The sequence below is a fragment of the Podarcis muralis genome, chromosome 12, assembly GCF_964188315.1.
Source record: "Podarcis muralis chromosome 12, rPodMur119.hap1.1, whole genome shotgun sequence".
NCBI classification, from domain to species: Eukaryota; Metazoa; Chordata; class Lepidosauria; order Squamata; family Lacertidae; genus Podarcis; species Podarcis muralis.
Window position 1 is genome coordinate 22175521 of NC_135666.1, and position 25547 is coordinate 22201067.

Consider the following 25547-nt stretch of genomic DNA (forward strand, 5'->3'; position numbering starts at 1 on the left):
CCACGTGCAGTGTCGCTCGGTGACTCACCACAAGTTGCCTGGCTGGCAGCAAGAAATGCGAAGAGTCCTGCAAGAAAGCGTCTCGCTGCCTTTCCCAGCCCTGGTTGCGCGTGTCCTACTTGGCTCATTTCTCTTCCTTGCCAGCTCCCTCCTCCCCCAAAACACGCGCGAGCGGGTCCGCCTGCCATATCCGCGCACCGCGATCCTCAGTATAACAGGTTCCTTCTGAAAAGGCTCCCTGGAGGCGCAGAGCGAAGCAAGCAGGTAGTGGCTGCCCGCCCGCTCCATCTTGCTCCAGGCGCTCTAATGAATAAGATCCCCTTCGGGACAGGCGATCGTTAGGAAACGCGTTGAGAAAGGGAAACGCGCAAATGGGATGTGACCATCGCCGCTCGGGTAACTGCTCTCATTTCGGAGCGTTTGGAGAGGCGCCAATCGCGGATCGTGACCCTTCAGCACCTACTCGCTTTAAAGTACACGAGACACCCGACAGATCCAGTTGTGCGCATCAGATTCAATACCCAGTGGCAAAAGTCTCTCCCCCCCCCCCGCCACTCCTAATTAACACATCTTTCTTTAGGCTCCGATGTTAATACGCGCAACCGTGATTGCGATCCACAAAACGCTTAAACCGAAGTAGCCAGGTTGGCAGCTGTGGGATTAGAGAGACCCAGATGGGGAGAGAACAAAAGACCACCAACCCCAGCCCCACCCTCTCAATCGAAGCAATCCTCAATCGCCCGTACGATCCCAGAGCGACTGACTACAAACGAGAGCTGCGCTTTCGTAGACACACTTGACCTCTTCCTGCTTGCGCAAAACACAGAATATTTCGGAGTCACTGGGAAGACGTTTCGAACAGATTTCAACCGCGCTTCCTTCCAAGAAATTCGGCTCTATAGCCTCACAGCCGTCGGATCCTTTACTTATTCCGAAGTGACTCTCCTTTCTTTCAAAGAAGACGCTTACAAAAGAATGTTCAGGGTTGTTTACTGGTGGCTTGGCCGATTTGTGGACAGAAATGTCATACGCAAAACAGAATTTGCTATTTGATTGCCGCAAATCTTGTTGACGTTTTCCCCTGTATTTTTAATAGCTGGATCTTATCCATGTTTACGCAGAACTAAGTGCTCCTGAGTTCAATGGTAAGGACTCCTTAGGGACCGTGTTTAGGATTTCACCCGAAGTCAATAAACGAATCGGGTCGAAACAAACATGGCTCAGCCTAAGGGCCATAAAGTTGACGGCTTTGGGCACTGAATGAACCGATAGATGGTTCCTTCCTAATAAACACAAACTCACAGGTGCACTTTCTTTTCAACAAAACAATTAGGAAGGGGACACCAATTTTACAAGCAAGAAGGACTACTAAAATCAAATTTAAAATATTTAAATCATTTTTTCCAAAACTGCTCCTAAGGAAAATATATCTATATCTATATCTATATCTATATCTATATCTATATCTATATCTATATCTATATCTATATCTATATCTATATCTATATCTATATCTATATCTATATCTATATCTATGAAAGGGAGATGGAATAGACACTGTATTAAAATGATTAAATTGGAGTCAGGTAATAACACCTATATATGTAGTGCGCGCGTCCTACATTTAATTTATACGCGGCTCGGTTTTTCAGTCACTTGACAACATAACACTCCTAATTGCTGGTTTTTAATCGGCCACGCTTCTCTCTAGGTATCCCGGGAAAGGGCGGACGCTCTGGTAGGAACCTCGTTTGGAAGAATTTACACCCGTTGAAGGAATCGAAATAATATAATAAGGAGCGCGCGATAGAAATGGTCGATAATGGCTAACAAATCATTTTGATTGGGAGGTTGTCATCCCCAAGACGTTGTGAGGCGCTTCTCCCGTTACATCCTCCACACCCGGCGGGCGGGGGGAGAGCTCAGCTCCCGGTACATCCACCTGGCAGTTAAATGATGTTCTGGACGTGCTCCGATTATCTGCTCGCGTTTCTTTGGGAACATCGGTCAGAATGGGCAGGCGAGACTCAGCCGGCTTCGCTGCTTTCACTGCTTTCGCCAACGTCCCATCGCCTTTAATGTCACTTTCCTTTGGGGGGGGGGGGTCGCGAGAGCCCGACTCCGTAAAAGCCGCGCCCTGTCGCATCGTGCCTCTTGGATTGCGCGGCGTTTTGACTACACGCGCGCACTATTTATGCTTTCTCCCTCTCTATACCCTTATACGTAAATCTGTGTATGTGTGCACGTGTGTGGCCGACACTAGAAACCCCCCCCACACGTCTGTATCGCCTAACCCTTTAATTTCCAATGTGTTTACAGCGATGCCTATAAATACACGCATGCGGACATAACGCGTGTCTTCTCAGAAATAAGCCCCACTGGTTTCAAAGAGGCTTACTCCCAAGGTTCTAGATTTGTCTATTCGGAAACAAGCATTGAGTTCAGTAGGGTTTATTCCCAGGTATAAGATTGTGGTCTTAGCCGTCCCTTCCTCCGTCACGTTTCTTGATTTGTTATTACCGGTAAGTTAAGGCTTCGGTCAGATACACGCTTGAGGATGAATCCCACTGAAACAAACGGGCCTTACTTCCAAGAGACTATGTTTGGGATCCGACTGTTAAAGCCCAACCCACACCACCCTGAAACCAATGGCACGTTTTAAGGCGCCGCCTTTAACTGGTGTTATGGATTGCATCCAAAACGAGGCACTTTAAGGCATGAAATAATCTCATCTCCGCTGATAGATGGCAAGGTCGTAAATCAGCACGTCAAACGCTAATGCAACCAATCGTGACGTCTGGGTCTGAGTTTTCTTGACAGGGAGTATTATTATTATTATTATTATTATTATTAAACACGATCAAGCCCTAAAAGGTACAGGGAGGGAGGGAGGAAAAGAATCGAAGGCAAAAACCATCACTCACAATGAAAATCACACATGAAACCAGCCCATCAGAAATATGCCATAATAGAAAAGAAAAGAAACTCGAAGCAAAATCAATACAAACCTCACACTCTGTGTTTGTTGATTCTGTAGGGTAGTCAAAGGCTGCAACCCTATGGACACTTAATTGGAAGTAAGGCCCGTTGAATACAATAGGATTCTGAGGGTGGGGGGGGCGCGGGGGGAATCAACGGCGAGAGAATCATCTGGGTCCTGTTTATTCAGAAATGTCCTACCAGCTTCCAAGGTGGGCTCAGTCCCAGCCAGGTAAGCGTGGGTAGAATTGCAGCCCAAAGCTTGTATCTCCATGGCTGACCATCCTCTTACGCGTGTGTATGTGTGTGTGTGAGAGAGAGAAGGGCGGGGGAGAGAGAAATCTCCTCGACACACTATGGATTATTAGCTCATATTTCCAGCAATCAGGTTCCAACCTCTTTTTGAACCGGGCGACAAAGTGGAGCTTAAAAGGCCATTTGGCATTTAATTCACCTTGTTTATTGGGCCGCCGTCCATTTAGGAGAATGAATCAGTTCAGTGCAGCTCGGGGTGCCCAGACTTGCCATCAGGGGTCAGGACTTTGCTCCAGGCGCCAGGGCTCAATTTACCCGCTGCTTCTTGCCCTGTTGGTTCTGCCCAAACAGCCCAGATTGCTCCCATGCCCTTCTGGGTGAATTCCTTTCTTCAGGAAGTCTGACTGAACCCTTCTTTTAGAGGAGCTCCTTCTGTTGAGTGGCATAACACCGCAACACTATACATGTCTACTCAGAAGTAAGCCTCTCTATTTTCAATGTAGCTTACTCCAAGGTAAGCAGGTAGGGCCGTAGTGGAGTAAATCCGGTTTGCCTCCAGATTTGCGCTCTGGAAGTCCCTGCTAGGATTTTAAACGTGAAAGAAAGAAGGATCGGGACCTCATTTATGGACCTGGGTATGTTTAGTGATGATATAATAATAAAAAAGAAGAAACTATTTTCCCCTTGCTGGCTCAATTTCCATTAAAATAAAAAATGGGAGAGGACGTCTAAAAGAAGCTACTGTACAATTTTACTCTTAGTCATAAGGAAATCTGTAATTTACACCACGCCAAAAATGTGTGTCTTTAATTCAAGAACCTGTTGTCACCACCACAAGCCATCGCTACATGATCTCATAAAACAAAAACAGCTAGCAGTATCTTTTCAGCCAAGAAGCTATGAGTGATCTGCACCGAATAGACAGAGCTCCGCTCTCTACCTTCTTTCAGCGCAGGAATTACTGCTTGTTTGTTCCAAACGTCAGACATTGCTCCTCAGCGCAAGACAATAAATACTAAAAACCGGCCGGGTTTCTCTCCCGATTCCAAAAGCACAAAGAGACGGAGGGAGGGTGGGGGGCGCCTGTGACTTTAACTTAGAATCATTTTACATTATAACACCCGAAGGTAGCTGTTACCTGTTTTAATGGCATATTTTAGCGCGATCCTGCAGTTCGACAGGATTTCTTCCAAAGTCTGGGGTTGATCTGCCAAATCCCAATTATATTCCTGAAGTAGCTCGTTTGGGTAATGGAAATCAATAACTTTGGTTGATCTGTCGAAATTTGTCACCAGGTACTGGAGCAAAATGTCCATAACATCTTGTAGGAAAGACAAAGTAGCTAATTCTCCGTCCGAGGCTGGCAGAAGATCTGAAAGGATGGAAAGCGGTGAAATACGACATTGATTTCATAGTTAGGTTTTGGACACTTTTTCTACTTACGGTGAACCATCGAAATTGGTCTCTTTTATATTAAATATTATTCAGAGGTACAGACGACTACAAAAGCCACTGAAGCTTTATTTTACAAATGTTCATTTCCTGGTAATATAAATACTGTACTTTTATGTCTCTGTTAGTAAACAAAATCCTGTAGTTAGAAGTTGATTTATTACTTGAAAATGGGTCCGTTAAAGATCTCATTGCTCCTACTCACGTTTCTACTTATACTGGATATTTGAGCTTTTTATTTTTAACAAAAATAAAAATAAAAATAAGAGTCATCTACCATCATCTATCAAAAAGCAGATTAAATGAAAAAGAAAAATTAAAAAATCAAGGTGCAATTGCCTCGCTTTCAAAATAGTAAACATCTTTGTACTTCGTGCATGCCATGTTTTGTAATGAGTTCCCACCACTAATTTCTCCTTAATTCTGACATTTATGTCGTCAATTACCAATATGCCTCACCCCGCAGTTAAGGCTTAAATTGTTCTTAGTCGCTGTCCCTCCAAGTGGTGCTGAAACCACCATAAGGTAGTTAGGAAAAGAATCTATGGTATCAGTCTCCAATATTTTCAGGCGCTGACTAATTGAGAATGTCGAACCAGCGCCTGTGATTCCGAGGAAGGCCATTTATCGGTTTAATACATTGCCACTCGGCGTAGAAGGTTTCGGAGGGATTTGATGAAGCAGAAAGATTCATATCCTGTCAATAAGCTTTTTGGCAAGAGTTTCCAGAATTAACAACCTGATTCCAACTGCTGGATTTCCCTCTCGCCGCACACCCATTCACACATCACCACCGAACACACGCTTTAAAGTGGGATAACGACATTTATTGCCTTTAGAACCTAGAATGCTAACGACAATCAAGTGTGTCCTGGTATACACACACACGTATTTATGCATTGCTCAGCCTCTGCCTAATCGAAATCCTCTTGGCAAGAGGAAGCCAGGGTGGTCGCACAGAGATGTTTACCAAGCCTCTGTCAATGGCAAAGTTCCCATTGGATTTAATGAACCAGGATTATAATGCTTTCCACCCAAAGGCTTCCTCCTTTGGAACATATACCAGCTGATGAGTGGCTTCCGAAGCATCCAGTCCGGCTGACCCCATTCTGACACCCCCACCCCAGTTAGGAGATGGTTACCTGACGCGTGTAAAAACGCATAATTGACATCCTCTTTCTGGCAACCGCAGGGCTTTTTATTGCAGGTGCAAGGGGCCTTCCTGGCGGCCGAGCTCGGGTCCTCCTTCGCAGCCCCCGTTTCCATGGGCTTCTCCCCATCTCCGTACAGCAAAGCTAACAAAGACACAAAGGGCGAAGCCTAAATGGCACAGCGGAGGCTCAAAAGCACCGAGTGGGGGGACCCAGCACGGTTCGTTCAAGGCAGCTCCATAGACCCATCAGCGAGTTTTCAACTTACTCTGGGAAGTCCTCCTCGGATCCTTTGGAAAAGGGAGGGTGCGCGCGCTGGGGGGTGGGAGAGGGGGAGTATTTTTTTTGTTTTGTTTTGTTTTGTTTCCTATGTAAAACGTCTCCACCCCCGCCCTATTTTATTAAAGCTTCTTCCTGCGATTTGCTTCCCCCATTTCCTTCTCATCGCTTACCACAGAGTTTGGTTGAAATGCCTCCTGTAAACTTCTGGGCAGCTTGACACCAAGCTTTTGCTGAGGGGGGAGAAACAAGAATATAGGATCAGACGGGTCGTTCCGTGTGGGTTCGATGAGGAAGATGGCCCCCCACGCAAGCACACATAACAGGGTCACTGCAGACCAGACATGATGCTTCCCCCCTCGCCGGGGTTTGCTTAGGATTTAGCGCATGGTATATGGGTTATGTTATGGGTAATGTAAGGGCTGCAATCCTGCGCATACTTAGACGGGAGAAAGCCCCAATGAAATCAAAGGGTCCTTACTTCTGAGTAAGAAGATGCTTAGGATTGAGCTGCGCACGTATTGCTAGCTGCCCCCAAGCCCTCCATATGGGAAGAGGCGCGTTAGAATGAAGCAAGCGGACAAATGCGCGTAAGCAGTCTTGGCGATGCAAGCTTATGGATCCTTCAGCAATCCAGGACACTTTCTAAGCGAAAAGCGCTCCCGTCCCCTCTCAGCGACGCAACCTGTGTCCACCCTTCTGCCCACCCCGCTCCTTCCCCTTATTTAGGGCCAGTTGTGTTTGGGTGAGTCCCAGCCGGGTAGCAGCATCCTGAGAGATATTCCACTGAGCTGCTTTTCTCCGAGCCGGCCAGGGGCGCTCCGGGTCCCTCGCGGCGCGCAGGTGAGGCGGCCCGCTGCGTCTTCTTTAGGTCCTGCCATGCTGGTATTTTGGCCCCTCCAAATGAATCCCTTCTTAGAGGGGCGCCTTCTCCAGTCAGGGACGGGCGGCCCCCTCGATCTTCTCAAGGCGGCCAAAGGCACGAACGATTATAAAACCAGACGACGGTGGCAGCGGTGGGGGATGGGAAAAAAAGTCAGGTCAGGGTCAAGCCAAGCCTTCCAGGATCTGGGCTGGCAACTTTGCGCAGGAGGCAGGCGCTGAAAGATGCGTCGTGGTCTTCCTGGGGGGGGGGTGACTGAGTGAGTGAGTGGGGGCTCCTACCTGGACCGGGGTTCTCAGGGTCTCCGGATCCATCTTCAGACCCGAAGGACCAAAAACCCGCGCCGGGAGTTGCCATCTGCGGTGCTTGCGAGGAGCCGGTGAAGTGCAGCGAGCGCGCCTGGGCTGTGTGTGCGAAAGACAGAGAGACGCGGGGAGGGCGGGGGAGGGAGGGAGCGTGTGTGTGTGTGTGTGTGTGTGTGTGTGTGTGTGTGTGTGAATGAGCGTGTGGCGGGGTTGTGGCTGGGCGAGAGGGCCGGGCAAGGCGGGTGGCGATGGCGGCGACGACGGCGCCGGGAGAAGCAGCTGAGCGTGGCGCTCTGGCTGTGCGCTCCAGACAGACACCGGCGCTGGCTGGCTGGCTGGGTGGGCGGGAGACGAGCGAGCGGCTGCGCTAGGCGCTCTCCATGGTGCTGATCCGCTCGCACTTCGCTTTCACAGCCAAGCGGACAGAGGAGGCGGGCAGGCGGCGGGGTGTATTTATTTGCGCTCCGCCAGATGATCGCCTCTTTAGCCCCGGGACTTGTGGCGCGGATGGCGAAGGGACGCGCTGCCTGTGCGTCTGATCACGACTCCCTTCCAGGCGGCGCGGAAAGGGCAGCGCTGGCCGACTCGGGCTCTGGCGACAAACGCGCTGACCCCTCGCGGAAAGAACTGCCTCGCAGAGACAGCGCAGAGGTGTGGGAGACGTGGTGGCCGAGGACTCCGGCTCGTGCGCTCAGACAGGGAATTCAGACATTCGGGAGGGAAGACATTCGAGATCGGTGCTGGGATGCTGCTTCAGGATCAGCCTGGAAAAGTGAGAGGGATCCTCTGATCGCGCTCGGATTTCAGGCGGCTCTGTCTGGAAGTGACCTTGCCTATTGGGGAAAACACACTGGATTCCACCCTGCCTGCCGCAGCAGTGTAGATGCCACAACGGACTGGCATCTGATGAAGTGGGCTTGAGTCGCAAAAGCTGATGCCGTAATGGATTTGTCAGTCTTTAAGGTGTGCACAAGACTCTGTTGTTTTCGCTGCAACCTGCTGCTCCTCTGGAAAAGGATTCTTCAAGTCTTCTGCGTCATCGTGAAGGGGATGGAGACTGTGGCAGAGCCGTCTCCCAACAAAAGGAGGTGCCAGGAAACAAACTCACTCACACATCACATATGCCCCAGTTATTAAAGATTCCGTGGTGAACCATAACCTTCTGAGTGTCACCACTAGTCTCTGCCTGCAAATACTCAGCAACCCACCAGAACAATCCACAAAGCAGCAACAGCTAGAAAGAAGCTAGGGGAGGTGTAAGTAGCAGTCATATTTGAGCAGCCTTTGGGCTGTGACTCTCCTGCCACAGGCCTTTGGGAACAATGAGTAAAGCAACTCTCTGAACATTTCTGGTTCCTGAAATGTTTAACACCATCCCACCACAGCTCCGCCCAGCTAGAGAGAAACTGAGAAGAGTACAAAGGCAGCTTGCAGTGGAAGCAAAAAGTTGGATGGTTCAAGCCTGGCTGGAACACATCCTTGATCTGTGATAATGCCTGGGTGTGCATCAACCTCTGACTTTTGCAAGGCTGGAATGCAGCCTACTGTACAGATATGAGAGTCGCATCTTTTATGCCCTCCACGTCTGCCTCTAGCCCCTGCTACTCTTTGCTGCTGGGTCCCCAGGAAGCTGCAGGTTTAAGGAATGTGCCCTCAGGCTGAAAAAGGTTCCCCAACCCTGGTTCAAAACAACACCCATATGGCTGGTTGTACCATGTAAGACTAGCTCTTAGGTCCCAATCTCCTAAACCATGGCTAGACCCCTGGTTCACCTTCCCTTTCTCTCTCTGTCCCCTCTTACCATGGTGACTGCTCCTGAGCTCCTTCAGCCCCAACATCTTGTCTGGCAGATGGGCAGAAGTGCACTGAACAGAAGAACTACTAAGGCTTCCCATGAATTATATTCATTTTCTTGAATTCCATGTAAGGTTCTGGTTCTGGCACCCCTGTAAGCTTTACAGATAAGCTGGAACTCCCAAATAATGGGAGGAAAATGTGGTACTATGAAAATGTGGTACTATGAATGTGGTACTATGAACTATGTGGTACTACAGCCATGGATGACGGGAGCTGTAACCCAATGACATCTGTTAGGCCGCCCCGCTCTAGAAATATGTGGAAGTATGTGAAAAGAGAAACAAAAGGCACAATACATCTTAGCTCCATTGGGCTTTGCTTCTGGAGCGTCCCAAACCAGATAATGGCTTCCACTGAAAGATGCCTCACTGTTGGGTTGCTGGATCACAGAATTCAGAGAGAGCTGATGAATTTGGCTGGCAGTGGAAGTTGGGAGCCTTATGGCACAAGGCCCCAGACAGTGTGGGGTCAGGACTGTGCATTTGTGTGGGCACTGTGAAATCAGCAGTAGGACCACAACACAGATATAGTCAAGTGTGTTCTCCATATAGTCTAGCACTGCTGAGGCCTCTTTGTAAGAGACAGAATGAGAGAGAGAGAAATGGAGAACCTTTCTTTCTTGCCTCCTGCCTGCCCTTATTCTCCCAAAGTAGCTTTTGGCTCAGCATGTCACTAAACAGGTGGTACGAAGAGGGACCTCAGCTGGCTGACTGAAGAACACATTTGTGAGTTAATGAACTGCAGAGACAAATGTATTAGTCTCTCCAGCAAGCTATGCTGGAGGCATTAAGGACCATCTCTGGGGTGACTGCAAGCCAGCGAAGTACACATGGCAAACGCACCAGGTCCCTGTTTCAGGGTTTCAGTTTCCAAAACATATACATTTATTTTGGGCTCTTGTTTTGAGCTGGAAATAGGAGTCACTGTGGAATCGGGGGGATTTGTTTGACAATGCCCTGTAATGTTCTGTAAAACTTGTGAATATCAAAATCAAGGGCCTCTTGAAGCTATTGCTCAGTTCTCCACTTTAACTGTAAGACAAACCAGCAGCCTCAAAGCAGAGGGTCCTTCCATTTATGAACCATGCCAGGTTCATGGAGATTGGCTGTGCAATACAATAGATAATTTCAGGAGCTGCAAAAAGTTAAGAATACATACGAAACAAGGGTGCAGGCTCCAGACAGTGTGGATGCTAACATGCTGTTGGTTGAGTTATCTGAATATTTGAAGTTAGGGAACAAGGCCCCCCCCCCCATGGAGACACCTCTTGGGGAAGGCAGATATCAAAGCTGCCAGCAGCCTCTCTTCCTTTGTTTTCTGAATTCTTCTTCTTCTTCTTTCTTTGGTGATCACTCGTAGCCGAGTAATATTGTCTTCCATAAACATGGTTTTAACAATGAGCCTGTAAGTGACTGTGGAGGCCAATTCTGGACCCACAAGTCCTTCCACAGTGGGGACAATGGTTCCTGGGCAGGAACTGATCACGGTGTGGATTTGCCAAGTGTGCCTTCCTCTTAGCACGTTTCTCCCTTGCGTCCTGAGTTTGAGTGTCTTCAAAGTCCATGACACCTTTGGTAAAGGCTGTTCTCCAACTGGAGCACTCGCAGGCCAGTGTTTCCCAGTTGTCGGGGTTTATACTACATTTTTTTTAGATTAGCCTTGAGACAGTCTTTAAACCTCTTTTATTGACCACCAGCATTACGCTTTCCATTTTAAATTTCGGAATAGAGTAGTTGCTTTGGAATACGATAATCAGGCATCCACACAACATGACCAGTCCAACAAAGTTGATGTTGAAGAATCATCACTTCAACACTGGTGATCTTTGCTTCATCCAGTACACTGATATTAGTTCGTCTGTCTTCCCAAGTGATGTGTAAGATTTTTCAGAGACACCACTGATGGAATCTTTTGAGAAGTTGGAGATGGCGTTTGTAAGTGGTCCATGTTTCACAAGCCTACAGTAAGGTTGGTAGTACAATAGCTTTGTAAACAAGCATTTTGGTTTCCCTGCAAATGTCCTCAAACACTCTGCACTTCAATCGGGAGAAAGCCACACTTGCAGAGCTCAGGCGATGCTGGATTTGCAGGGCATCAATAGCACACATTCCACCTTCCTGTATCCTGAAGCTAGTTTAAGCCTTGTGTTCAATGAAGCAGGCAGTCTCTTGGTTTCCTTTTAAAACTGCCTGGACGGGGAAACAAGACCCGTGTTCATGAAAGGGCAGGTCTGGCTTGAGTTTGATTCAAGCTTCCAGTTGACAAGCACATAAAAGTAAAAGAGGAACATGGGCTTCAATGCAAGAGAATCTTGTACATTCTCCTCCCCCAATAGATTTATCTTTCACTGGAAGTAAACCAAACGTTGCTTGGACTGAGGTTCCCACTTAAACGGTCATTTTTATATTTGTGTTTATTTAGCAATTCTAAAAAAATACTAATGGGCATGACTGAACTAGTCATACAGGAATAAAAGACATCAATACAAACATAAAAAAACTGCAAATAAAACATATTCCGACTCCCAGTACGCAAGGTGCTTTAAAACCCTCATTTCACTCATTGCCACAGCAGTCCTGCAATTTAGGCCTGCCTTTGCCAACCTAGCATCCTCCATCACATGCTGGCAGGGGCTGATAGGAGTTGAAGTCCAAAACATCTGGAGGGGCCCAGACTGGCCAAGGCTGATCTAGGTCATTAATATTCCCCAGTTGACAGATAGGGAACAGGAGCAAAGGGAGATCGTAGCTTCCTAAAAGTCATCTCCTGAGTTTGTCTCTGGTTGACTGTGGCTCAGTCGCCCCCTTTGGTCTTGCTTCTTCCCCTCTTTTTTGTAGAAGTATGCTAATGAAAACAGAACCTATATTTTAAAGGGGATTTTCAGTTTCAGCAATTGAACACCCCTCCTTCCAGCAACTTTCAAATGTACACTGTAAAAGAAAGAAAAAGCACCCACCCACAAGCATACCAATGGAATGGAAAGTGAAGAGCTGCTTTTAAAATGGTTGTGTGTACTGTATGCCTGAAGGGTGACAGAAGGGCTTGCTGGCAGCACACACCTCAAGTAGCTTCTGAGAAAACACCTGGTTTGAAAATGGGAGTCACTGTCTCTTCCCCTCTGTGCAGAGAACCTACCAGTCAATTATAAATCACTGGTGCAGAAACTGGAATGCTAGCAGCATTCAATATTTCCATTTGTTTCAAAATAGGTGAAATTATTGAAGAATCTGTTTCTCTCTCTTCTGCCCAAAGTAACCGGCAGGAAATAAACCAATTCATATTTCCCTAACCATTGTGAATCCCAACAAAGACTAATGGTGTTCAGGAGAATCTGGATTTATACCAAACGGATTAGAAGTGAGAAAAAGCAGGAACACTTGTCTACTTACAACCCCTAACAAACTGAATGATGTTTTGCCTTCTTCCCATGGAATCCTTCTGGCAGAATTTTGCTATCAAACACACTTTGCATTTCCTGTTTTTTGGGGGTACGAAAGGGCACTCAGTATGCCGAAAGCTGGTCCTAGTTGGTTCCTTGTTAAATTGTACCAGATGTTTATGGTTTGCTTTTTGTTTATGTATTTGTGTGAATTGAAATAGCTCCATTTTAACAAGATATAATGTGCCTGAGAGTTTCAAAGGTCAGCAGACAAACCTAGCCTAAAGGAAGACCCACATTTGAGTTTTCACTGTAGAAAAATGATAGGGGAGAAAAAGAGAAGAGAACAATGATTTGCTTTTTCAGTTATCTAGACTTTTAATAAGTTACAGCATACTAATAAAATAATTTTCCACACATTTACATTTTCTTTTTTTAAAAAAACCCACCTAACAAATTACAGTACTCTGTAAACCCTGACATCTTTCCCTGTAAGGCGCTACAATCTTGTGTGTCCACAAACGTAAGCACACAGTTGATTTAAAATGCCAGAGAGAATTGCGGGGTGGGGGGGAGAGATTAAAAAGAAAAGGACACAGTATAAAACCATACAAAAAAAAAGGAGGAGAAGCTCATGCTGATGAAAACCAAACCGCAGCAGCAGCAGCAGCTAATACTGCTGGATAAGGCGCCGGCGCTGAGAGGTCTTCCGTAACAATTTTTGATAGTCATAAGGATTATCCTTGCTTTTGTTCTCTTCCACTGGAGTCTCTGTGACCCTTGGCCTAGGAAGAAGGGAAACAGAAGTGCTTTTGCAAAAAGAAATCAACACATTTACTTTGGAAAACTTTGTTAATCAACTACTTAACCTTGACCTTTGGCAATAAAACAAACCAAACCCTCACCCTCTCCTCCCTGCAGCTGTTTCACTCTCCCTCTCCCTCCCAGCCCCCTTTTGCAGCAGGTGGAAACTGCACAATGTATGCAGTGAGGAGGACATCACATAAAAGCTGGGAACTAAAGCAGGGTGCAGTGGAAATGTTGAATTGGCAGGGAATGATCCTCTTGGTATGATCCAGCAGCTGTGTTATCTGTCTTCTTAGCCCCAACTATGCTAAACCATAAGAAATGTAAGACTTTATGGACCAGATCCAGGTGCTCTTGGAGGAAACCAAGATATTAGAGAGCATCTCTCACCATATATTTCTTTTTATTTGTTTTATTTAGACCATTTCTATACTGCTTAATACATAAAAAATATCTCTAAGCAATGTGCAGAAATGTAAATCAACAAAAGATAACTTAAACAACAAGAAATGCTACAAAAAAACCACAGTTACATTCACACACATTTCTAATAAATATAGACCAGTATCAATTCATTCTCTTTCTGATACACTTCCCTTCTCGGCCTTCTGGCACTCAGTCAGAACTCAACCCATCCACTCTGGCTCTCACCCAGGGCCCAAACTCACAATTCATCCACAAAACCTCCCATAGAAGAGGGACCCTGGATACTGCTGACATCACCCTAACCCAGGGGCCAGCAAACTTTTTCAGCAGGGGCCGGTCCACTGTCCCTCAGACCTTGTGGGGGGCCGGACTATATTTTAGAAAACATGTATTTTGTAAAAACATGCTGATTCCTGGACCATCCATGGGCTGGATTTAGAAGGTGGACCATCCGTGGGCTGGATTTAGAAGGGCCAGATCCAGCCCCCGGGCCTTAGTTTGCCTACCCATGCCCTAACCTCTCACTTTTGACTTGCTTTGTATGGGAGGGCATCAAGGTGGATGCAGCTTTTGAGGGTTGCCCACGGCTGGGAACCATTCAGCAGTATCCATACCCAGGTATGACTGAGCTAATCTCTGAGCACCATACTCCAGATCCTCTTCTTTCTTTCTTTCTTTCTTTCTTTCTTTCTTTCTTTCTTTCTTTCTTTCTTTCTTTCTTTTCCTTCCTTCCTTCCTTCCTTCCTTCCTTCCTTCCTTCCTTCCTTCCTTCCTTCCTTCCTTCCTTCCTTCCTTCCTTCTCTCTTTCACTGTGAATGAGGCCTTTTCAAGCAACTGTCCTATAGACATGCATTTATTTTTCTTCACCTCTGAGCTCCAGTTCAAGAGCCTAAGGCTTCTTGGTTCACGAAGGCCTTTGGACAGGCTGAAAGAGAGCACTAGAAAGGCCTGGCTCCTGCTGTGAACATGGCTCGTGGCTTGTGCCACTGTGACTTTTGATTAAGGATGTCAGAGAACTCTGATGAAAACAGGAATGGAAAAGGCCAATGTTTGCTTATTCGTTCCATGGCCAGAATGGAAATCAATCCAGTGAATGCAATTGGTATTCACTTTGCTTTCAGTTCACAAACGATACGTAATTTATTACTTTGCATTGTGATTCCTTTGCATGGAAATGATTGGGGTGGAATAATGTAATGAATTACAAAAGTTATATAATTCTGCCACAGCAGAGAGCAAGATGAATAATTTAGCTTTTGGCATAAGATGAACTGCAATGGAAGAGAAACAGCGCTGCATGCTATGAATTTAGGACAGAATGGAAAACAATGCTTTCTTACATCCCTGCTTTCAGTCATGCAGTCTGTTTACATGGATGCAAGACCCGAATGTACAAAGGTGCAAAGGACTGCAGCCTGGGTCTACCTTTTTATATTGATTTTTGTTGCATAAAGTATGGTTCGAGACCAGTTAAGCGGAGCTTAGACCTCACTGAAATAAAGGGAACAGTTTAATCTTGGCCTGAAGCCTCCTGATGCTAATGGGAACTCAGTATACAATCCATATCTATAAGTGTCTTTGAATAACATTGCGATGAGCTAGCTTGTGTGTACCTCAGAAAAACAGGATGGAAATAGTTTAGATAAAATACAATATACACGTTTGCAAATTAAGCTGTCTGTAGTTCCTTCTCCTGTATAATCTGCATGATCCAGTTGCAGCTAAGCAGCTAAACTACTGATTTCACTGGAAGACTTGAGGATAGGTCCCATTTAATTCAGTGGAATTTTAAAGTGTTTGACAATTGTTTGGTGTAACTTACCCTTCACTAACGCTTAATGTTTCAGTTCTGGGCTCTGTTGGCGGTGTCTTTTCTCGTGTGCAGGTATTACTTGCATTTGAGATTAAATCAGTGGATGAAAATTCTTGGTAATAGGGATCCTCTACATCTAGTATCTTGCCCAGACTAAAACAAACAAACAAACAAACAAACAAACAAACAAACAAACAAACAGTATGGTAAATTCCTGTTCTGTGTCATCTTATACAGTCAAAAGACATTCCGCAATGAAGATGTCATATCTTGGAATATGCAGAGACGGTAAAATTGATGGGACTGATAAAAGATACGCATTGAGAATCTTTTAAAAATGGCTGGAAACCTTTTCTAGTCTATATAAAAAGTTATTTCCCATATGTGAAGACCACAGCGGGGTTTGAAGTGTAAGAAAATAGCAGAATATATTAAGGAATGTGTTAGAGAGGATGAAATTAGATAAGACGGAACCTTAAGATGCAATTGTATGTAATTTGGGTTATAAACATCGATGTCGGGTGAGCAGGAAGTCACTAGTTTTGTGGAATTGGAATATAATATAATTGTTGAGCAACAAATGTAACTTTCTATATGGAAAAGAGAAGAAATTATTATTATAAGAATACAATGGAAATGTCATACCTTGGTTGGAATATATCTGCAAAGCAACAGCAGAGTACAACAAAAGACAGCTAGAAAAATGCTTTTCAATATAAAAGTATGTAAAGCTGCAGTCATTATTTTTTATCAGCTACTTAAAGAGCCACATCACATACCTTGTATGGTCTACAAAGTTCAAATTCTGCAGTGGGATAATATGCATGTTTATTGATGCTGGGGGCGGGGGCACCGTGTTTTTAAAAGGCTTTGAAAGCCCATTTGTGAGAATCTACCTTTAATTATATCCATACAGATTTTAATTTGAGAAGGAGCAGCGGAATCTACTATTAATGAGGAAATGGATCTCTTTGTGTCCAAAGCGAAAATGGGCAGGAACAAAACTTGGAGCGATCTGTCTGTCATCTCTGCGTTGAACAGTCAAACATCCTTATGATGGAAATATGTTTTTCTACCAGATACCCTTTAATGACCATCTTCTAACAATGTTGAAAGGCTGGGCAAACTTCTACATCCTGCAGAAGGTCTGATCCAATAAAAGCATCTCACATTATTTTACTCATTCTGTATGTAACACTTTTCTGGGACATATACACACATAGAAATTTGTATCTTTGGGAAATGGACCTGAGGTCGTTATTCAGTCTTTGTGCATTGCTAGGTTTAAGGACAGTTAATAGAAAGCACTCCATAAATTATATCGTGCCTAAAAAATGTAGTCCTTGAGTTCCAGACAGATGAAATGGGAATCCTCAGAATTCTGAATAAAAAATTGCTCCCCCAAGTCTTACTGCAGGATAGAAAAGCAAAACACTGGTCATTTAAAACACCCACTGCTGTGCCCAGAGATGGGGTCTTTTGGAAGGTATACAGAAAATCTGCGCTGGGTGTACTTCAGCGCTGTACCAGGAGTGAAAGGCTCTACAATTATTGGGCAATTTTCCGCAATGCTACTCTTACTGATATAATTAGGGCTGTATTAGAACTCCCTTTATAAGCCCCTCTTTCTAAGGATTTATACATTTAACACCAAAATGCACTCCACTTTGCAATTTCGTAGGCAAGGCTTCTGCTAAGCCAAGGCTGCAACGCATTGAAATTCAGCATTTTGCGGTATCAGTGAAAATGTGACATTATCAGAGGCAAGTCAGGCTCAGAAATGAATGAATGCCTTAGGCTGATCAATAAGGAGCACAGAGATAATCACCATCTATATGTTTAACTGTTTCAGCACAGGGCTGGAGAGCGCTTATAAAATAAAAGAATTTGATTTATGTACAGCACCTCCTGCCACAATCCATGCCACTGATTTTTATTTTATTTTCTACAATTGGTAGATCTTGGTGGACGGTACTGGAGACCACAGCAAAGTGAAAGGCATGCTGGTGTTTGCACAGTTAGATGAGCCCTTCAACTGGCTGTCTCATGGGGCTGCTAGAAGGTGATGAGGGCTTCAGTCAGTCTGACGGCGAAGAGACCACACTACATGTTACATACCCCGCAACATTTATCCAATGAAAATAGGAATGCCCTAAGGAAAAGTGGATGCGGGTGGCACTGTGGTCTAAACCACAGAGCCTAGGGCTTGCCGATCAGAAGGTCGGTGGTTCGAATCCCCGCGATGGGGTGAGCTCCCGTTGCTCGGTCCCTGCTCCTGCCAACCTAGCAGTTCGAAAGCACGTCAGAGTGCAAGTAGATAAATAGGTACCACTCCAGCGGGAAGGTAAACGGCGTTTCTCTGGTTTATCAGAAGCGGCTTAGTCATGATGGCCTGGAAGCTGTACGCTGGCTCCCTCAGCCAATAAAGTGAGATGAGGACTGCAACCCCAGAGTCGTCCGCGACTGGACCTAATGGTCAGGGGTCCCTTTACCTTTACCTTAAGGAAATGTGGGGTGTTCTGGGATCAAATCAGAAACCAGGACGGCTTCTGTAAAACTGGGTCTGTCCTTAGAAAATAGGGACACGTAGGGTCTGCGTAAGAACATTAAAAAGCCCTCTTGGATGAAGCCAAAGGTCTGTCTACTCGAGCATCTTGTTCTCATAGCGGCCAGCCAGATTGGGAAGCTTGTAAGCAGGATATGACTGCAAGCATAGATTGTGATTCTCAGCAACAGATATTCAGAGGCATACAACCTCCAACACTGCTAAACACTGGAGTTTCCTGACAGGAATCTCTAACGTAACATGCTTCTTCAAAGGCAGACATGAGGAGTATGGCTGATGGCAGTGGGGCAAGGAGGCAAAGACCCAACTTTCCCCCCTGTGCCTTCGTTGTGGGTCAAATCCCCTGCCCCTCCCAAATGCTATTAGCCTTAGAGGAGAAAATGCAACATGTATAAAGACTGTAAATGAAAATATGGACATTTAAGGATCATCAATATTTTTGTTTGAATTGAGCATTTTCTTTGATTTTTTTAAAAAAAGTAACCTAATTTACAGATAGGTGTGTGATGCCACAGTGAAACTGTGATTTTATTTAATTTATTTTAAACATTGATAGGCCACCTTTGAGCGTCAAAACACTCTCAAGGGGGGGGGGGTCCATAGAATATATTAACACTGGTAACAGCAACATCAAAAGAACCCCCCACTCTAAAACTGTGATAACCACTAATGAAAACAGCCAGACACTGAGAAACATTCACCTCAGTAAAATACTAAACTCCATTAAATATTACAGCTAAAACCAATTCAATTCAGCAACTCAATAAAAACTATTTAAGAAAATGTAACAGAGAACAAATGAGTCATTAAGGCTTTCTCAAAGGCCTGCACCTCGGTCATGACTAGATTATACTTGTCCACCCTTATCCCCCACAATTTATTTTTATTTATTTTTTTAAAAATTGGTTTCCTGTTCACGTCTTTCACAGTCTCCCTGGGCCCTGGGACAAGTTGATGGGACGCATAAATAAACCAATGTTCAGAATTAAATAACAAATTTTGTCCTAATCAAAAGGCAAGAATTCAACCCTGCAAATATTTGTCTTCAGCAATGATCACGTAACAACATTCCTTTCCTTAAATATCAATTAATGATTCCCCCTTGTTGTCACACCAACATACAATTGCGTCTTTCTGAAGTAACAAGAAAAACTACCTGTTTTTTCTTGGTTTCCGCTTTTCATCCTGGACTGATTTCTGAAAACACAAATTTTGGAGTGGTTATAACTATGATCATATAGTCTGTACAAATGTTAATTTATGGTCCTTTTCTGTAACTCAAAGATGTGCACCATGATCTCATCCCCTTCCCTCTGCCACCCACTCCTTCTCCTCCTTCAGGTTACAGACTCTTCCATGCCACTCCTGAAACTTGAGGGAGTTCTCTGTGATTTCATTTTTTTAAAAAACTGATTTAAGATTCACGGATTGCTTGACCTAACCCTCCAGCCCAACCCCACTGTCTATATTTCAGAGATGTCACAATTTTTTTTGTAAGCCACACTAACCGCTATGGTGAAACACTGAAGCATGCAAACGCAGTGGCATTTGAGAAGATGTACCTGGTGAAACATCAATTCTTGGACAATTGTAATGTCCTCTTATCCTCAGAAGCTTTTAAACCATCATCATTATTACTTTTATGCAATATATTTCTTAACCACTGTATGCTGAAGAGTCTGGCTTTGGATGCCATGCTAAGCCAAACCATGGCTTAGCTCAGTGTGGCGTAGAGGCAAAATTATTTGGGAGGAGTGAAGCAGCTGTAATGTCTTGTCCAGGAGCAGCATTGTAAGCCATAAAGTAAAGATAAAGGGACCCCTGACCATTAGGTCCAGTCGCGGACGACTCTGGGGTTGCGGCGCTCATCTCGCTTTACTAGCCGAGGGAGCCGGCGTACAGCTTCCGGGTCATGTGGCCAGCATGACTAAGCCGCTTCTGGTGAATCAGAGCAGCGCACGGAAATGCCGTTTACCTTCCCGCCAGAGCGGTACCTATTTAGCTACTTGCACTTTGACGTGCTTTTGAACTGCTAGGTTGGCAGGAGAAGGGATCGAGCAACAGGAGCTCACCCCGTCACAGGGATTCGAACTGCTGACCTTCTGATTGGCAAGTCCTAGGCTCTGTGGTTTAACCCACAGCGCCACCTGCGTCCCTATTCTAAGCCATGGTTTGGGCTCAATGTGACACACAAGCCATGCCATTGTAACAGACATGGAGCATGTCCACCTCTCTCTTTCTCTCTCTCTCTCAGTGCCTATTATGTCCAGTGGCGTAGCGTGGGTTGTCAGCACCTGGGGCAAGGCAAGTAATTTGCGCCCCCTAACCCGTGGATTTGCGCCCCCTAACCCGTGGATTTGCCCTAACCCCAGATGTTGCGCCCGGTGCGGCCGGCCCCCCCTGCACCCCCACGCTACGCCACTGATTATGTCACAGGATATGATGCCACAGGCTACATCACTGTGCCTTTCATCTCATGCCCTTGGCTTACATCATTGTCTCCCAGTGGTGTGGAGGAGAAACAAACAGGGCAAGGATGCATTTATCACCACAGATGTGTGAGAAAGAGGGAGCAAAGATACGTGAAACAGTGGCTGCTCCAGAACATCGAGTTCCACCCTTGTTTTGCTCTCCTCTTCTTCCAATTCCTCTGCTGTACTTTTGAGTGCCAGCAATAGCGGCAGCCTGACTAAGCAAATGTATTCTGTCACCTGCTGCTAAGTAGGTCAATAGTATGCATGTGCCTCTAGCAAGTGGGCTTAATTGCTCTTAAGAGGAACCTACAAAACAGCTTTTTCCATTTCCTTCTGACATATCTGATCACCGTCCCCCCTCCCCTTTCACCCCTTTAAGCAGCAGTAGGGTCAGATTTGGAAAGCTGTGGCAGATAGGTGACCTTGTAACCCTCCGTCCTTCCCTTTTGCAATTACCTTTCACTTTGAGAAAATAAGTTGCAGCACTACGATGCTGCCTTGGTGCAGATGCTCAGAAATAATGGGATTCCAAAAGGTGGAATTGCAATGAACATTCTGGTTTCGGGGTACATATCTAAGCCATTGAAGGCCAGAGTTTGGGGGATTGACCTTGGAAGAACATACATCACACCAACATTCAACTCACCAATATTAGTCTTGAATTAGAGCTGCTCATTTAACTACAAGCTAAAGGGGCAGATTTTAGCCATATCGTTTGACAGTAATGCTTACATGTATGAGAGTGTAATATGTCGAGTCTTCGGGGTTGTTTAGTGTCTTTGGTTTCTGGGGCCTCCTTGGGCTCCTCTGCACAGAGTGAGCATCCTCTGATTTGGAAGCAACTGCAAGAGAGGAAAATACCTTTATTTTACACAAGAGAAATGTGGGCAGGATTCCTGCATTGAAGGGGTTTGGACTAGATGATCCTCAGGGTCCCTTCCAAATCTACAGTCCTACGATTCTATGAAATACTTTGAGATACATCAAGCCCTTTAAAGAATGGCAGTGCATATTTTCAAGATCTGCTAACACCATCAAAACCTATAGAAGATGGTTGTCTCATATCATTGTTTCCCATGGCTGCTATTACGACATTAAAAGAATTAAAAAGATGGCACAGGTGGAAAATTCTTATATGTTCTTATATTGCTTCTGGAGCAAACTCAGTCATGTGCACACGCTGCAACAACTATCCCAGCTTATGTTTGGCGGTTCTACATGTTCATCAAAGCCACAAATAACCAGTCACTTGACTTATGCCCTCAAGACAAACAGGGACAGAAGCTTTTGTAAACTGGAAGCAGCTAGCCAGACACCTCAAGGTAAGGAAAGGGGAAGAAATTGGTCTGCATTTTAATGTGACCTTACTTAATTCCCTCTTTCTGAAATGGTACACTAACCGAAACACAGCTATCCTTCAGAATTCTCTGAATTTGCTGATACAGTTCTTCAACCCAAAAGTACGGCATTTAGAGTGTGTATTCAGAAGGGACTCTTGCCTTCAGAGAGCATTTCCCCCCTCTCTTTAATACAGTGGTTAAAAAAAGTTAATAAAGCAGAAACCTGCATTAATACATATTTTAAAATCTGATGAGTTTCCAAAAAAAGAAAAAAGAAAAAGGTGGTGTGCATTTGCGTTTATAGCTCTTGACATTATAATATCTCAGTGCAAAGGAGTAAGACCTGGGCACTGTTCCTTTCCAATCAGCTACAGCCATACACTCCAATTTTCTACTCATATACTTCAAGCAGTTTTCAATAGCTGGTAACCTCCCAGACTGCTATTCTGCCTGGTCTTGCCCAAGCTAAGCCTCTCAGAGACTGATATTTAGCTTTTCATTTACACCTGGAAATATACATTCAGATCCAAAAAGGAAATATTGCAGAGTTTAGCATTTATTTATAATTGCAAACATAAACCTAATTCTTCTAGAGGTGGTACAGTATGCCTGTGTCTGGGACATGTCACTTCAGGCCACAGGTGTTGGAATCTATCCCGGAACAATCTCCAAGACATCTATACACATAGGAAAGTAGCATGTCAGTGACAAGGCTCAGCTCACGGATTGCTCTTTGGTGTCTAGTTTATTTTATGCAGAGCGGATTTTTTTCTTCTATGGAGGATCACACATTCATGTGACATCCCCCCCCCCCACATCTGCAGACTGAATTGGTATTGCCCAAACAGAGTTTTATCACCTAGGAACATAAGAGGCAGGCTGGATTAAGGGCAAAGGCCCAACGAATCACGTCCTGTTCTTACAGTGGCCAAACAGATCTCTTTGGGAAGTGTGCAAGCAGGACGTGAGTGTCTCTCTGTTTGTCCATCTTGTCATTCTCATCTGTGCATTTTGGGACACTGGAGTTGTGCAACCCCCTCCAAAAGAAGTGTTTTTCTCGGGGAGGAAATCGCTCGAGATCACAGCAACCGTAATGGCTGCCGTTCTCTCGCAATAAAAAACAGGGTGTCCTGGTTTTCCAGGGACACCTGTGGGGTATGCCATCGCTATAGCCCACGGGAGAAAATGTTTAACTGTGCACTGTGTAAATAAATACTTTTTATTTGTCTTCTGTCATTCAGCTTCATGGCATGGTCCTGAGTTTTAGCATTACTGTATAAGAGAGGGACAGAAACCTTCAATGACTCAGACACAGTTACAAGACCTTCAAGCAGAGACACATTTAGGGGAGCGCAACAGGTTTGACCGCACTGGGTGTGGAGTCTTGGGTGCCAAAACTATGATGTAGAAAGGAAGGCAAGAGGTGGTTGTGGTGGTGCCAAAATTTAGCATTGCAAATAGCGCCACTGAAATTTCAGACCCAAAGGTCCTCCGCTACTTTAATGTTGCAATATTGGGTTGTAGTCAGCTATGTTCTACTCTAAGCAGACTCACTGAAATTCATGGACCTAAGGTAGTCATGTCCATTAATTTCAATGGCACTGCTGTGAGCATTACTAGTGTTGGACCCAATCTTCAGTCTGGATTGTGCATGGGACAATCGCCCCCTTTGCCCAACTGAAGTTACACCATCTTAATGCGACATGCTCATATGAATGGCACCCAAGCTCTTGACTGCGTTCACCTTGGTTTGACCTATATGGATAGGAAAAGGAAGTATTTGCTCTCTTATGCTTCACAGAAGCTTTCATCCCTGGTGGTAAGGAAAATGCTATTCACCCACCACCATAATACCATTTTAATTAAGAAAGTGGCACAAGCATTTATAATCAAAATGATCAGCAATACATCAGTGTAAGCACCAGCAAAATTAGCTGTATAACTTTTTCTTTGTTATGTGTGATAAATGCAGCCTTGGAAAGGTCACTGATATATTGGAGGACCAGAAGGAATAATGTTAATTTACAACGTAGTTGAGTAATGATTACATTTATTGTTCTAGCTTCTTATCTGGAATGCAGACGGTGCCTAATTTAATGAATGGACAATTATCTCTTAACATTTTGCCTTTTGAAGAACAACGGCGCTTTTCTAAACCAAGGTGTAGTCAATTTACCTTAGACAATGAAATTTCAATGCAATTAATTAATTTTACTACACTGAAAGCAAATATGAACCAGAGTCTTTAATTTAAAGTAGATAGTCAGCGCTAGATTAGAATCTCACTTAAAACTCTTTCATTGGGACATATACATAGACATACACACTCACTCGTGCTGTTGCAGTGTAATGACTAAGGCCACATTCAGATATCACAACAAATCGTGGTTAGTAGCAATGAGAATATGCTGTAGTGAGCCCCAGGGCCCACATCCTCAAATTTTCCTTTCCATCTCCTTTGCACCTGGGAGGTGAAAATGTGAAGGTTCTCTTAATCTTTGGAATCAAACCACCATTTCCCATTTCATATAATATGGGGAACCACAGGCAGTTAACAAACTGGAATATCAAATATTGGTTTGAGATCCTGGCTTGTTAACTACATTTGTTTAAGCCAGTGTTTCCCAACCTTTTTTGGGCAAAGGCACACTTGTTTCATGAAAAAAATCTCGAGGCACACCACCATTACAGCCCCGTGACATCAGCGCGCAGCGTCACGCCGGGAGGGACGCACGAAAGTGTAAGTTTCAATTTTTTCCCCTCCCCCTTGCCTTCCTTCTGTGCTAACTGCCAAAAAGCCAAGAAAAAAGACTTTAGGGCAGCAGGTCGACACGGAAGAAGCTCCTACCTAAGGACAGGTGCGACGGCCGTGTCCTCTTCTGCCACACTTGGCAGCCCTGCCTCACGGTCGTGACTCCCACCCTGATTTCTCCCCGCAGGTCGAGCGGCACAGGCAGCCCAATGTGTCCAGCCCAGACACAAGTCCCGCTTCCCCACTCTAGATCCTGAATGCGACCAAGTGCTCTGGACTCCCGAGCAGGGTGGGAAAGAGGACTCGCATCTGGTAGCCTCCGGGCTCCTCGCCTGCTCGAGGGATGGCATTGCAGGCAAGCTGCCGGCCGTCGCCATCGCCGCCCCCTCATGCGAGTGGACCTGCCCGGAGTGGTGGGCCGGGGGAGGCTCGCTCTCTGTGGGGATGTGGCCCGCACGCGCGGCCCCGCTTCCTCCTGCCCAGGGCTGAGCTCCTTACCCGCGATCTCGGTCTCGCGCACGCGGATCCCACTTATTCTGAAGCTCGCACCACTAGCCGGGGTTCTCACACCGTGCCAGGGTGAGGCGGCGCGGCCCACTGACGTCATCGCGGCTCGCCGCCGCCGACTTCCCTGTTCCCTCCCCTCCCTCGGGTTGCCGTGGTTACCGAGGACTGCAAGCTGTTCGGGCGAGCGTGGGGCATTAAGTGGGAGAAGGAAAATTAAAATTAAAACTCGCCTGAAGGCCACCTCTCCGGATATCTTTCGAATTTTTTAATTTTTCCCGCGGCACACCAGGCAACGTCTCGCGGCACACTAGTGTGCCGCGGA

At 45.4% G+C, this 25547-nt stretch overlaps 2 protein-coding genes across 5 annotated transcripts in view; both read right to left on the bottom strand.

Annotated features, from left to right (window-relative positions):
- GAD2 (glutamate decarboxylase 2) overlaps positions 1-7436 on the bottom strand; it is a 35384-nt gene extending 27948 nt beyond the window's left edge. Inside the window, exons 1-4 of one of the 3 annotated variants that reach the window (XM_028750773.2) lie at positions 7281-7436; positions 6290-6349; positions 5829-5981; positions 4373-4606 (exon numbers count right to left, since the gene is read on the bottom strand). In XM_028750773.2, coding sequence (XP_028606606.2) covers positions 4373-4606; positions 5829-5981; positions 6290-6349; positions 7281-7356 — 523 coding nt within the window. In that variant the 5' untranslated portion in view covers positions 7357-7436. Of the gene's footprint in view, positions 1-4372; positions 4607-5425; positions 5548-5828; positions 5982-6289; positions 6350-7280 lie in introns of those variants that run through there. The other 2 variants (XM_028750774.2, XM_028750775.2) reach the window with 2 other exon arrangements.
- A 5508-nt stretch (positions 7437-12944) lies between these two features.
- MYO3A (myosin IIIA) overlaps positions 12945-25547 on the bottom strand; it is a 107917-nt gene continuing 95314 nt past the window's right edge. For both annotated transcript variants that reach the window (XM_077936835.1, XM_028750999.2), the window contains 4 exons: positions 21359-21468; positions 19309-19349; positions 15596-15739; positions 12945-13325 (listed from right to left, as the gene is read on the bottom strand). In XM_077936835.1, coding sequence (XP_077792961.1) covers positions 13211-13325; positions 15596-15739; positions 19309-19349; positions 21359-21468 — 410 coding nt within the window. In that variant the 3' untranslated portion in view covers positions 12945-13210. The remainder of the gene's footprint in view (positions 13326-15595; positions 15740-19308; positions 19350-21358; positions 21469-25547) is intronic.